A 14,932-nucleotide genomic window follows, 5' to 3' on the forward strand; every position below is an offset into this window, starting at 1 on the left:
TAAAATCAGGATAAAATAATATCGTCAAGTAATTATTTTGCAATATGTATAGCCTCTTGCAAGGAACCTTCCTTTAATTGTTATATTAAATCGAAAGTAATGTATCAATATTGTTCGATTCTTTTATTTTTTTAGTCTTTCTCCGACTTGGAATCAAAAGCTCCTCAATTTAATTCACAACAAAAATAAAATAAAATCATCAGTCCATCGAGCGCTATCAAACGGCAGACAATATCGTCGCGTAATCATTTTCCAAGACTCGCCCGCGCGCAAAAACAAAGCTCTCGCTTATTCAAACGAAAATAATTTTTGCCATCGCATGGGGACACGTTCGCCGCCGCCGCTGAAAAAAAACGTGCTTCGACCAATTTTATTTCGTCGCTCTTTGTTTTTCTTTTGTCGAGACTGCGATTTATTCGAATTGCTTTGTGCGTAAAGGATAAACGGAAATAAATCCGCAAAAAGGGGAGTGATGGAGAGGAGAGGGGGGGGGGGATGAAAGAATCAAGGTTTTGAAAAGTGCGTCCGAAAAGCATTCGACGATAACGCGAAACTATTTCGCGGCACAAAGGGGAAGTTTCGAATTGCTTTCCGATACTTTCGACAAAGAAAAATATACAATAACGAAGGGGGGGGGTGAGGGGGGCGAACGGGGCTCCACCCCTATGGTTTTAATCTCTTTTTCGAAGCGAATGGTGGTGAAACGCTGACGGTGGGATACGCGGTGTTCGGCTAACGAAATCTCTCGGTTGTAGTTGACGGAAATCGAATGTCGCTGAGGCGACGCGCTCGAGACGCCTGTCACAAAGGACGCGAACGCGATTCGCAATTATAAGTCGTCTTTTCGCGACGGGGGGAGAAGAATTTTTATACCGTGACAAATGGGTGTCTTGCGAGTGATGCGGAATCTGCGGAATCAGCGTTTTCAGTTGCTTTTTATGTTAACCTTTGATCGCGGTCGTAAAAATGTCGCGATGACATGGGCTTGGAAAAGTTGCGGGAATAATTAGTTAATAAATAATATGAAGGATCTTGTAGCTTAACTTATGTTAAATATTGAATATTATTTAATTTATGTTATATATTCAATATTATTTAATCTATGTTAAATATTCAATATTATTTAATCTATGTTAAATATTCAACATTATTTAATCTATGTCTTGTGTGACTGAATTTATGTTAAATATTGCTTCATAAGAAGTATTATTATGATTATTCAATGAAATAATTGTTATTAGGTTGATTGTATGTATATTTCTTCAGACTTACAGTGTTTCCATTTTATATAACCTGGAGCATTTTATACATTATAAAATTGAATTTTGCGACTTATGTAACAGATAATAGTTCTTAACAATTTTTTAAATATTAGTAAATTTCATAAAGATTATTTTAAAACGTGGAATCATAATTTTTAGAGGCGCCTGAGAGTCGCCATTCGACCGTAAGGGTTATCCCGAATCGTAAAGGGTTATCCCTCTGCAGAATTAAACATTAATAATGAACAATTAAAATTCAATTTCATAATTATCAAAATTAAATTCCAAATCGTGACAACAACCCTAACACGATATCACAATGCAAGCTAAGCAAAGTTCCATCACAATTCTACATCAAAAGCGAACGAATCCGACGAATTAATTTCTAAAAAGCATACACTATACGATCCTGCACCGTGACCTGTCCTTATTCCATCGAAACTATTTCAATCGAATAAAAAGTTCTCCTCGGAGAACGCCCGCGCCGTGCGCCGATCAATCACCGTTGCCGTCGGAAACTCGCGGCGGCTTTTCCCGTTGCCGCGGCGACTGAGGAAAAGATTCGCGGAAACTATTTTCGCGGAAACATTGTTCGGCCGGCGATTAATCGACGCCCGGTCGCGACTTTGGCCCTCGCCGAAACGAAACTTTGGAAATGTGTGCGCAGTCGGTGGACGGAACAATGGAGGAGAGAGCAAAGGCGGCGGCGGCGGCGGTGGCACGCGTTTATTGCGCGTTTCCGACCTAATTCTCGTCGCGGAAGAATTCTAATTTGTAGCGGCCCCTGTATTTTCTCGCGGAACGGGGCCGACGATTTTATCGCGTTCAACCCTTTCGCGGCGAACGGTGTTATTCGGCGGGGTCAACTGTACAGGATGGTCCGTTGTTAAACAATTTGAAAAACAATTGTCGCGATGGTTGTCGACGATTATAGTCGTCGCCCGTAACGAAAGGGTTAATAACGAACGCCCAGACACGGGTGTTCTACTAAATATATTCAACTATTAATTAACAATATTTTATTATAATGTATTCTATTATATTACGTATATCATATTAAGTAATTATATTATATTATATTATATTATAATATCGTATGTCTGTTATATTCGGCGCCCGTAACGAACGGGTTAATACTGAACGCCCGGCCATCGAGAGCACCATGACACGCTGCTGCCTACTAACCCCCCAGGTTCGCCGTACGGCGAAACGAGCCCCCATGAATAGAGGACTTCGAACGACTTCCATTCTCGGCGCTCTAATCGGAACGTAACGTCGTCGGCGATGATCGCGTTCGCTGAATAGAGGATCCTCTCGGCTCTTTGACGGAGACACGTTTTAAGGGCAGAAGTTTCAGCGAGCGAGCGAGCGAGCGAGCGAGCGACGACGAGACGATGGCATTCCCAGGGTGGCCGTGTCTCTCGTATGGTTTTCTCGATGGAGTGGATGGAATCTTTGATGGTGGGCCGCGCCGCGGATCGCGCGCCTTGTTCCCTAAGAATTTATGGCTTCGGAAGCGATTTTCGACGGAATTATTTCTGTGCCTCCGGGGAGGCTGATATTCGACGATTATTTGCAGGTAGAGGTTGGCGATTGGATAAATTATGATCGGTACGGTCACGTGAATATTTATTGTTTTAGAGAAGAATGTACTGTCTTGATGACCTTTGCTTCTTTTTTTGAGAAAATATTATACTATTACAATAGCAGAATATTATTCTATTTTATAGTAGTTAAGATAATATAATTCACAATAATATTATTTTATTATATCATTATAGTGCAAGAATATTACAATGCTATAATATTATAGTATTGCTCTATTATAGTGCACATAATATTTTCTTCCAAAACAATATCCCCACAAATTACATTACCTTAATTATTATAAAACAATATTGCAACGTTACGACATTGAAATATCATAATAAAATAATATATCGAGCAAAGAAGCAGCAAGAATATAATAAAATCCGTCACCATACAAATTCCATTAAACGTTATCTCCAACAATTTAACCTCTCCTCGATTTTTTAACAAAATCGACTAAACAAATTTCCAGCATTACAATGAACATTGAAACTGATCGAAACGTTAACAGAATTGATTAAAACGTCGCGGCAACTTCGCTCGATATTAATTATAAAAGCAGGTCGCTCGTACACGTTGCGAGAGCCCGCGAGTTAATTGTTAATAGCAGCCGGACGATTTTTAAATAATAATTCCCTTGGAACAGGTGTCCGCGTGTAATAATATCAGCGCCTAGCCCCGGGCAGTATCCGGTTGCAGACGTTGTCAACGGCGCGATATGCGTTCTCGCAACGATGTGCATATGCAGCAGCACGTGCGCGCGCGCGCGCGCGTTAGGATCGACCAGAAATTAGGCTGTTTAGAGATTCGCGCGAACTGTCGCGGTCACCGTCGTGCAATTAAATTAGGGAAACTCGGGGAACACCGAGCGGTTTAACCCCTCGACGAGGGATGACGGTCCTCGTCGCCCATTTCCTTTACAATTTACTGCGATTAGGAATTTTTCGATTGGTATCGTTAGTGACCAGCTAATAATCTTAATGGCAATATTCTATATTGAATACTAATATATAAGAATACTAATATTTTTTATGTCACGGACATACCTAGCCGGCTATTTTTGAGCTGAGGACTTTTAACTAACTTTAACTTGTCACGAGTCTGACTCGTTATTATAGTGCAGGGGATTAATAATTTATTACTATTAATTTCAATCACGAGTTGCACTCGTCAAGCTATGCTAAACGTTTAATTACGAGCGGAGGGCGACGGTTTTTGCGACAATATTTCGGTGGATGCCGCATTCTCGTATCCTTTGATGCCGCCACGACAATAAGGATTGGCGGCGGGAGGACGCGATGATTTCTTAGGCGAACAATTCTGAAAGGACGATTGAATTCCGAGCGATGAAGATCGCGAGAACTGATCGCCGCGGCCGGTATTCCGCGACGGTGAAATACGACGGCGACGACAGGGATTTAATAACGATGAAAACTGCGAAGTTTCCTATGCAAACTCTCGGGGTACTTTGATATAACCCTTCGCAAAGATAATAGTTAGGATCAATATTGCAGTTGCGGGAACGATATTATTGCGATACCAGAATCGACGTTATGAAGGCTCTGCGGGCAATATTGGAACCGTTACAGGACTCTCTCTCTCTCTCTCTTTCTCTCCCCCCCCCCTCTCTATACATATATATGTGTAGCCGAACTCTGTTTCAGTTCGTAACTACGTTGCTTTATTTCTGGTCTCTATAACAGACTTGTCAAGAAGCTTCGAATTTCAAACAAAGAGTTACGGCGGCATGTTAAAGTAAAAAGTATAGATAAATCTGTTTATAGTATGTACAGATTAATAATAGAAGTACGTGGTAGTATATGAAAAATATAATAATATAATAAAAATAGAATATAATTTCAATAAGTACATATATAGAATGAGAGAGAGAGAGAGAGAGAGAGAGAGAGGAGAGAGTTGTGAGAGACATCCGTCGATGTGTAACGCCGCCATTTTGTGTGCGTTTCGCTCTTTTCAATCAGCATGTCAGAGAAAAATAGCGTTTTCAATCAGATTTTTTTATTATTTAGGCTTTCCATAATGCAGTTTTATTATAATTTAGTTGAGTTATAATTCAGTTCTATTATAATTCAGTTCTATTATAATTCAGTTTTGTTATAATTCAGTTTTATTTTAATTCAGTTTCATTATAACTCAGTTTTATTATAACTCAGTTTTATTATAATTCGGTTTCATCATAACTCAGTTTTATCATAACTCTGTTTCATTATAACTCTGTTTCATTATAATTCTGTTTCATTATAATTCAGTTTCATCATAACTCAGTTTTATTATAACTCTGTTTCATTACAACTCAGTCTTATAACAATTCAATTCAATTAGAACTCACTTTTATAATATCTCAATTTCATTATCATTCAACTTTGTTATAATTCCATTCCCGTTAAAATTGCCCCCATTGTTTTTATCATTCGGACAGCCGGACGCACTGCACCCGCTCGCGGAACCCTGTCCGAATTTATCCGACCGTGGATAACAAATTTCTAAATAAACACCTTGGAACGTTAATACGCGACGGTGAAGATAACCGGCTGGAAAAGCGTCGCGAGGGTGGAAAAAGTTGCCCTCGCTCCTCTTATCAATGTTCCACATCCACAGCCACGGGGAACACCGGAATTACCGATCTGACACCTACGAAACTTTTTTGTCCATTTTACCCTGCCGTTTTTTCACAAACGTACAACAACAATGTTAAAACAAATTATATAAATTATGTTCTACTCCGAACAAATTTGGCGTTGAGACGACTGCTGTTGCAGTTGCTTCTGCATTTTTATATTACTATTGTTATTATTATATTATTATTAGTAGTAGTAACTTTGTTATTATATTATTGTTAGAATTTTTATTATTATATTACTGTTATTGTTCTTATTATATTGTTCTTGTTACTATTACTAAAAATAATAGAAAGTAATATATTACTGTCGTCAGTTCAAGTACCAATTCCCCTCCAAATTATTATATTATTATTATTAAGACAAGTCATCCGAACAGCAGGAAATTGCCAAGGATTCTCGAGTTAATTTGAGAAGATTACTATAACAGGCGCAAGTACGCGTTAAAGCTCTCAAGGCTTTAGATAATTGGCATACGATATTACTCCCTTAAAAACTCGTTTTCTCAAATTAACCCAAATGCTAACATCGATATATTAACATTGCTAAAGCAATAAATTCAACGCTAAATCAAAATACCACAAATTTTACAAACAACAAATACTAATACCCTCAAACTCCATAACCAACCAAAATATAAAATAAACGCTCTTCAAAGTCCATTACCATCGATCGAAAGTGCGCGAATCTCTCGAACAGAGAATTCAGCTATTTCCAAGGCGCGTTTCCAAAAATGCCCGCATCTCGCGAGCTGCTTCCCCCGTTTTTCGAAAAGATCATCCCCCCCGCGTAGTTCGCGCGTTAAATTTATTCCGTCGGGTATTGATTCCCGGGGCCACGGTGTATTTTTAGGTGGTGACCAAGAAAAACGACGGGGGATTCCGTTGGAATCGCGCTTCCCGAGCGCCCGCCGCCTTTTCCTATTTTGTTTAATAAGACATTGATCGATACCGGCCGTATAAAGGAGAAAGAGAGAGAGAACGCGCGTTGGGAGGGGGGGGGGGGGGGGGGCGTCGCGAGCCGGGGTTTCTATCCTGAGGGATGACACGCGATATCTCATGATTCTTATTCCCGAGGACCGTCTAAGAGGATCAGCCACCGCCGCCGGTGGTGGACGTGCGAGAAGGAGGAGGGGGGGGGGGGGGCGGAGGGGCCGCGTCATTTGCAGAACGCTTCCAAAGCTCCCGCGGCCAACAATCGGCAAGATAAAGAACCCGTTACCTCGGGGGAGAAGATTGATTCGGAGAGTTTTCTGAAAAATTCATCGAGCAGAAGATAAACTTGGGCCTGGGGGGTTTGTGGAGGGGGTGACGGCCACCGGGGGCGTGGAGGGGCGGATACTCGAAAGAAGACGCGCAAAAGTCGTCGTTCCCCCCCGCCGCACGGTCGCAGCGAACTTCCGTTTAAAGTTCGCCGGGGTTCTTGTTTTCCGCGGACGACAAACTGATCGCGAGATTTTTGCCCGCCCGAGATTCGCCGAGGGAATGAGGCGGACGTGTTGGCGACTTTGTTTTGTCGATTCTGGGATCGAATGGTTGGGGCAGTCGCAGAGAAACCGTGATTGTGCGAGGATCATCCTTGTCTTCCCTGAACTATCCGCAGCTGCGTCCGGCACTTTTCAGGAAATCTGCATCCGGCCTCTTCACGAAATCTGCACACGGCTCTACCATATCTGATGTATATAAGGCGTGGACTTAATAAAGAAATGTTCAATTCTGTTTGAATCGAAGCCCTGACTCTGTTACACGTTTTCGCGATCTTAAGAAGTTGTTTTTCGTGACGTCTGGATTCGTCACAATCGCGCGAACGAGAGATACGCGGCTGCCATGAGGAGGCTGCGAGGAGAAAGACGACGATCGACGGATCGGTTTCGAAGCGTCTTTTACTGGTACTTTTACTCTGATGCAGCACTCTATAGATTGCAAAGATATAATAATATGATAATATAATAATGTATATATAATGAAATTTATCCATATAATTAATATGTAATAATGTCGTATAATATTGTAATGTTAAAATTGTTAAGCTCATTAATCATACTTCAGTATTATTAAAAATATAGTTGTTATCTGGGTCATATAAACTATTAATATTGTATAGGTTAAAAGAAACGATTTTTGACCCGGAATTAAAATAGCTTTGAGTGCAAAGCTAAATCTAAAAGCTGCTCGCGAACTTCCAGTTTTGTTGCACGATGAACTAATTGGCAAAACGATTGGCAAAGCCGGAATGATCTAACATGTCAATCGATAGATCTGCACATAACAACGTCGTCGCTAACCCCATAAAATGAACCCCTTGCTCTATTATAACGATACAGACTCGTTTCTTGTTATAAATCTCCATCGGGAGTCTGACTCGTTAAAGCACGGCAAGGGGTTAGCCTAAAAGGAATCATAGCGCAAGGGGTTAATAAAATTAACTAGTGAAATAAATTAATTAGTGAAAACAGCTCGCATTATTGATACGTTCCAAAGACAAGTCCGAACAAAGTTCGAGATATGGCTATTAAGATTGTTTATTCATACCGGTGGATTGGTCAAAAGTAGGACGGCGCTCCTCAGGTGTTGCAGGTTGATGGTCTCCTTCTTGTTGGCACATTCGGTTTCCTCGCGGGTCGTCGACGCGGTTACCTCGAACGAGGATTGTCTGGACGGGTTACCGCCGAGGCAGCTCGTGGTGATGCGATCTCTGGAGAAAGGACATGCCATTTTGTTTCGATCGGCCGTCAAAGAGATCCCTGCCGCCGATTCTGGTGGTCGCGCAGGACACTGGGCTCCTCTCCTTATCGCGCTAATTGAAAAGTGCCGCGCGACGCCTCCGCCTCTCTTGCTCCGTCGCCGTCTCCTTTTCTTCGCAGTCCAAGCTTTCGATCTCGGCTAACCGAGTCTGCCTGTCTGCGTCTGATCCTCAAACGCGAGTTTTTTTCCCGATGGCTAAGCGTAGACTGCGTCGACGAGCGCGTGACGGACCATGGGAACAAAATACTGTCCGGAGAAAGCGACGATCGTCGAACAGTCGTCGCTGGATTGGCGACGCTGGTGAATCGTTAATGGTGAAACGTCAATGTTAAATTGTCAACGTTAAATCGTCAACGGTGAATGGTCAACGGTGAATTAGACGTCGCCAGGCCCGCTCGAGCAAGGCGACAACGTCTGCAGCGGTCTCGCAACAATACCGCCAACGAACCGCACGATGTCTACTTCGTTCTGGCTCTAATTACGGGTTCGGCTGATCCGTCTGCTCCTCTCGGTCCTGTCTGGTCCCAGCGTCGGCCGATTCTCTAGCATCGTTGCCTCAGAACTGGCGGTCGCGGACCGGCCACCTGCCGCGCACCAGCTACCATCCGTCCTCGTGCGGCCAGGGTTTAGCTAACGACGCTATCATTTCACTTATTACCGGCCGCACGCGCTTATCGCAGTCCGGTGGTACCGCAACGCAATCAGCACTTACCACCCGGCGTCCTCTACGGTCTCTCGAACGGGTCGCGGGGCCAGCGGTGCACGCGGTTACATACCATCCCCTAACTCGGGGGTTCCGTTAGTCTCCCGTCCCCGTTGACTATCGCTTCCTCTCTCGGTCTATACCTTACTCTCTCAGTCTATCGCTATCTCTCTCTCTCTCTCTCTGTTGGTCTCTCTCTCCGCCGCGCCGAGCGAAGCCGACGCTTCGAAAACAATCGAGTCCACTCGTTCAACTTCACGGTGGAACCACGGGCCCGCCGAAAACGCTAATCACGCCGCGGCGATGGTGACGATGGTGCGCGTCGTCGGCTGGGCTAAGCCGGTGAAAAAATCGCGCGCGTCTCACCGTTTGCGCCAGTGCGAAATCGCGTTGGGCACGATCGGCCGTCGATTGACAAGCACGCTACACGGTACGGTGCCGGGTCGAGCGCGTAGCGCCATATTAGTCGCCGGATTGACCGAGGCGCAGCGAGCAGCGCCGAGCCGCCGTTTCACAACCCCGCTTGGTGGGGGATGGACGGGGGCGGGAGAGACGACGCTGGCTGGATACCCCCTCCCTCTCCTCCTCCTCCTCCGCCGACCGGGGGGGTGTCGAGGAGCGTCGAGGAGCGTCGAGGCGCCACGATGAACGCCGCTGGAAACGCCTGCGCGAATTTCCAGCCCCTCTCGACCCACCGTGAGAGAGAGGGAGAGAGAGAGAGAGAGGCTTTTTCTCTTTACGTGCAGCTCTTCCAACCGCAAACGAAAACCTGCGCTCGCCTGCTCTACTCCGATGTCCGCCTGTCCGGCTATCTCTACGCCAGTTCCCCTGAACGTTCGCTCCTTTTTTCAACGGCGCAGCTCGTCCTGCCAGCTGCCTAGCCGACGCTCGTCCCGTCCCGTCTCGTCTCGTCTCGCTTCGCTTCGTTTCGTTTCGCTTCGACTCGACTCGTCGCACCTCGCATTCTTTTCTCGGCCCGATTCAGAGCCCGTCCGATTGAAAGCCTCGCGCGCACGCGACCGCCTGTCGATGGAACTCGATGCGATCGGGCTTGTTTCTAATAGAGAACGCGCTGCCATGCTTCCGTAGCTAATTCCACTGGTTGTCCAGCTGCCTAGCCAACGCTCGTCCCGTTTCGTTTCGTCTCGTTTTATCTCGTTTCGCCCCGTTTCGTTTTATTTCGTCTGGTCCCGTCGCGTCGCGTCGCGTCTCGTCTCGTCTCGTCTTGTCTTGTCTCGCCTCGTCTCGTTACATCTCGTCTCGTCTCGTTTCGTTTTATTTCGTCTCGTCTCTTTACATCTCGTCTTGTCCCGATTCGTCCCAATTCGTCTCGTTTCGTTTTATTTCGTCTCGTCCCGTCGCGTCTCGTCTCTTTACATCTCGTCTCGTCTCGTCCTGTCGCTTCTCATCTTGTCTCGTCTCATCTAGTCCTGCCTCGCATCGCCTCACCTTGCCTCGCGTCTCCTCGCCTTGCCTCTCCTTGCCTTGCCTCGCCTTGCCTCGCATCGCCTCGCCTTGTCGCCTCGCTTCGCCTTGCCTCGCCTTGCCTCGCCTTGCCTCGCCTTGCCTTGCCTCGCCTCGTTTCATCTCATCTCATCTCGTCTCATCTCGCCTCGTCTCTCATTCTTTCCTCAGCCCGATTCAAAACCCGTCCAATCCAAATCTTCTAACACACGCAACCGCCCGTCAACGCAACTCGATCCGATCCTGTACGTTTCTGCCCAGAGAACCCGCTGCCACGGTTCCGACATAGCTAACTCCGCCGGTTTGTCCTTTACGACAAAGCTTTCGGCCCTAAAGTAGCCTCGATGCTGTTGCTGCCTCGACGCCTTTGTAACTAGCGTGTGGGGTCAGGAAGCTTATTGATAGGTGATCTGGGTCATGGACTCTCGGGGAAAGGGGCTCTCCACTGTCTTTCTTGGGACGCCTCGATGCGAGCCGCTTTTGTTCCTGCTGATCCCTTGGTTTTTCGGCTATTGCGGACGATTTTTCGGTCGCCTGCCTCTTCGCGTTGTCGCGCGGCAGCTCGGCTTTAACCCTCTGCGGCCGCGTTTGGTTTATACGCGGGTGTTCATGTAATGTAATAGGCTAGATCGAGGAGAAAAGAAGAGACTTATGAACTGTTTGTTGAAGTTTAGATATGTGGAATTTAATGATGTGATTTAATTTTAGGTAAAAGGGAAAGAAATTCGAAGTGGATGAATTGTTTTGGTGCTTGAGAAGAGAGAAGGGTTGAAAGATGGATAAATTGCAATTTTTGTGTACGTGGTAAAAAGAAGTTGTAGTATAAATTATCTTAGATATTGTCAACTGGATATCTAAATTATTTTCGATATTCAGTCGACGAAATAGTTCAGAGAGCAAAGGGTTAAAAGGCCTGCGAGATTTATTCGATCATATATATACTATTTACATTACTATATATCTAAATATCTAAATATATAATCCTAAATATCTAAATTATTTTCGATATTCAGTTAACGAGATAGTTCAAAATGCAAATGGTTTAAAAGGCCCGCAAATTTATTCGATCTACAAAGCGTACAATCGTAAACGCGTAATCGTTTAAGGCAATAGTAATTCGGAGGAAAACCATTTACAGAAGAAATAGAAACGTCTCCACGGGGAGACACGGTACAGTAGTGATTCCAGTTGCTAGCATTCTCAACAGAATCTAAAATCTCGTAAAACTACTTAGGAAATTGGAGCCGCAAGTAAACCCGAACAAACTCCCTGCTCACCTACATTTAATGGCCAGAGGGAAACAAAAGAAATGCAATCTCGGTGATTGCGTTAAAAGATGAAAGACTGGCGGAGGCGGCGGCTTTCCTTTTTTTTTTTTTGTAAAACCGAACAACCTTTTGGTAGTCTTAACGTCGTCGGACGGCCACCGCGTGGCGGGCGAATTAAATAACTTGGAGACACACACGGCGACGGAGAAGAGCTGGGAGAAGAGCAAATGGGCCAATGCGCGACGCTTTTTTTCTCGAGTCCGCCGAGTTGGCTCAAATTGCTAAGCATGAAAGCCAAAAATTCGGTGTAACCCAAAGAATTGGCTCAAATTTCTGCCTAAAAATAGAAGCCAAAAATTTGGTGTAACCCAAAGAATTGGCTCAAATTTCTGACTAAAAATAGAAGCCAAAAATTTGGTGTAACCCAAAGAATTGGCTCAAATTGCTGACTAAAAATAGAAGCCAAAAATTCGGTGTAACCCAAAGATTTGGCTGACTAAGCATAAAAGCCAAAAATTTGGTGTTTTTCAAGCAACAACCAAAAAGACGGACCGAAAAATTACGAACCAACCTATTGTTAACACAAAATGACATCTTTAACAATCTAATGCTATATAAACTATTACCCACCGATAAAAAGATCAATTTATATTTTTATTTTCCCAAACAGAAAACCACGATAAACCTCCTTTAATATTCAATTAATATTCAAAATAATTCCTAAAAACCTTTTTGTCTCGCATAATCGACTTCCTCGCATAAATCGATTTTTCCAAAATTCCTATCCACAAGTTCGAAACCCTGAAAAAACGTAGACGGTGCCTACAGTTACGCTCCGCGCGTGGCCGACGATTCGCAGTCGGAGCTGCAGGTGTCGACGCGAGCCGGGAGTTATTAGAGTCGCGAAGTATCCGTCGCGGCGACGTGTCGGTTCCGTGGCGGAACGAAGCCCCAGTTTCGCAGCGGCGCCATTAAATATGTACAAGGGAAAGAAAGTTATGTACTGCTGTTCGCGGAATCCGACGGGTCTCGAAGACGGCAGACCGGGAACAACGCTGAGAGCGTTATTACTTTCGCCGGCCGGATCCGACTTTCCTCTCGCTCTGGAATTCGGCGAACTTCGACCGCCGTCGATGGTGTCCTGCTGTTAAATGCTGCTATTAAATAACAGCGGACACCGTGACAGCGGCGTAAATAATTACGGAGACGGAGAGAAGCAAACGCTCGAATTAACCGAATTATTAAAAGGGTTGCAAATCCTCGATTCCAATGCGGCGTCGCGATAATTTATGACATAACCTATGATAACATATTCAACCCTTTCACTACCATAGCGCCGTCCGCCAGAACGAAAGCCAGAAATATGCACAGTGCGTGTGATTTCTGTATATTATATGTTTTTCTTAATTCCAAATAACAACTGTGCCGAATAAAACAGTCATTGCTCTATCGCAACAAGTATATTTACATTTTTAACCCTTTGCACTCGGAGCTATTTTAACTGTAAATCTTAAATAATTTTTCTGGTTCGTGGTATTTCTATTCTATTTAACAAAATAAATTTGTATGCATAGAAAATTTATTCTTGCGACTACTGCCAACAGTTTTACTACTTGATCATTCTTTAAATCTAAACCTTATTGTTAGAAAAATTATTTTGCAACGTAATAGAATAATTTTAGTGGTGCCTCAGAGTCACTACTCGAGTGCAAAGGGTTAATAAGAAAGGACTTACAGAATTATATTATTAAATTAATCAACGTAGTTCTGAAAGACATCGCAGTGCAAGGGGTTAACGATAATATTGTGAAAATATAAAAAGAGTTTACGACAAAATGACCGGTCAATAAAGTATTAAAAACTGATTTTTTAAACTGTAAAATCATTTTTCTGACTTATAGTTTTTCCATTTTAAATGACAAAGTGCAACACTATTACATATGAAGTTGATTCTTGCGATTCGTGTCGACAGTTCCACTGTGAACTATTTTCTAAATATAAACTTTGTTGGTATAAATATTATTTTAGAACGTGATGGAACAATTTTAGTTATATTTTAGCGATACAAGGTTCTTACTAGAGTGTGAAGGGTTAACCCTTTGCGGTCGAGTGGTGACTCCGAGGCGCCGCTAAAAATTACCACGTCTTAAAATAATTCTTATCAAATTTACTTATACTTGAAACATTGTTAAGAAATATTAACTGCAACACGAGTTACAAAATACAATTTCATGGTGTATAAAATGCTCCAGGTTATACAAAATGGCAACACTGCGAGTCTGAAGAAATATTTCGGATTTTTGTATATTTTGGCTCCGACCGCAAAGGGTTAAAGTGTTGCAAAAGCCAACGACGCGCTAAACGGAGTATCCGACCGCGATGGTGCACCTTTTGGAACATTTTTTAGAAGACTGACAAGCAATGGAAGAGTTTTCTTTTTTTATCTACTCTAGAGAAGGAGTTACAGCCGGCCCAGTTCACGGATCGCGGAATTTCTGTTCCCGAATCGTTTCCGACGCGGCGGGCGCGAACGCAAGAGAATTCGAATGCCGGGGAATATGGCAAAGGTCACCGCCGAAAATAAACCGGGTTTATTATATTTCAGGAGAGCCAATCCGGGGCCGTTTGATGAAAATTTCATTTCTCATGGTAATTGATGCTCTCCGTTCCGGTGGAAACGCGTCTAAGGTTTCGGCAGCGCTGGGCTCCGAACAAAATCAGAGAGAGAAGAGAGAGAGAGAGAGAGAGAGAGAGAGAGAGAGAGAGAGAGAGAGTAGGAAGTTCGACAATAGACATCGCTCAACGATATTACGTTCTATTGGAGATTCAACAAGATTACAGCTGCCTGTGCATACCTTCAATCGGCGGTACGTCCGGGGGAATACAACGACAGGACACACAATGGGTATCTTCTCTGAAAATGTTCACTGCAATTCATAACTTTCCTGCAATTTTTGCGGAGATCTCTGTGCTCTTATTTTCTTGAGATCGTTGGATTTGGATATGTTCGAGGCGAAAACAATCGAAACGGAAAATCTACCGATGCGAGGATTGTTTTTAATTTATAATTTATGAATAGCAATTCTCTGCTGTTTCGCTGTTATTTTTTTTTTTAATAGTATTTTACATCGCATCAACTACACTTGCGGTTATTAGCGACGACTTTTAGTTGGGGATATTAGAGTTTACTGTATAGGCTTGAATTTTTCAGGAATGAGATAACTTGTCCTATTTGTTCGCTGTTATTATATGTGTATATTCA

The 14,932-nt window shown here is 43.7% G+C and overlaps 1 protein-coding gene across 2 annotated transcripts in view; it reads right to left on the minus strand.

Annotated features, from left to right (window-relative positions):
• Positions 1–9,342, minus strand: part of Gycalpha99b (guanylate cyclase 1 soluble subunit alpha 2) — an 89,542-nt gene extending 80,200 nt beyond the window's left edge. For both annotated transcript variants that reach the window (XM_078189205.1, XM_078189196.1), the window contains exon 1: positions 8,023–9,342. In XM_078189205.1, coding sequence (XP_078045331.1) covers positions 8,023–8,205 — 183 coding nt within the window. In that variant the 5' untranslated portion in view covers positions 8,206–9,342. The remainder of the gene's footprint in view (positions 1–8,022) is intronic.
• Positions 9,343–14,932: the final 5,590 nt, after the last annotated feature.

The sequence above is a fragment of the Augochlora pura genome, chromosome 2 (genome assembly GCF_028453695.1).
Source record: "Augochlora pura isolate Apur16 chromosome 2, APUR_v2.2.1, whole genome shotgun sequence".
Lineage (NCBI taxonomy): Eukaryota > Metazoa > Arthropoda > Insecta > Hymenoptera > Halictidae > Augochlora > Augochlora pura.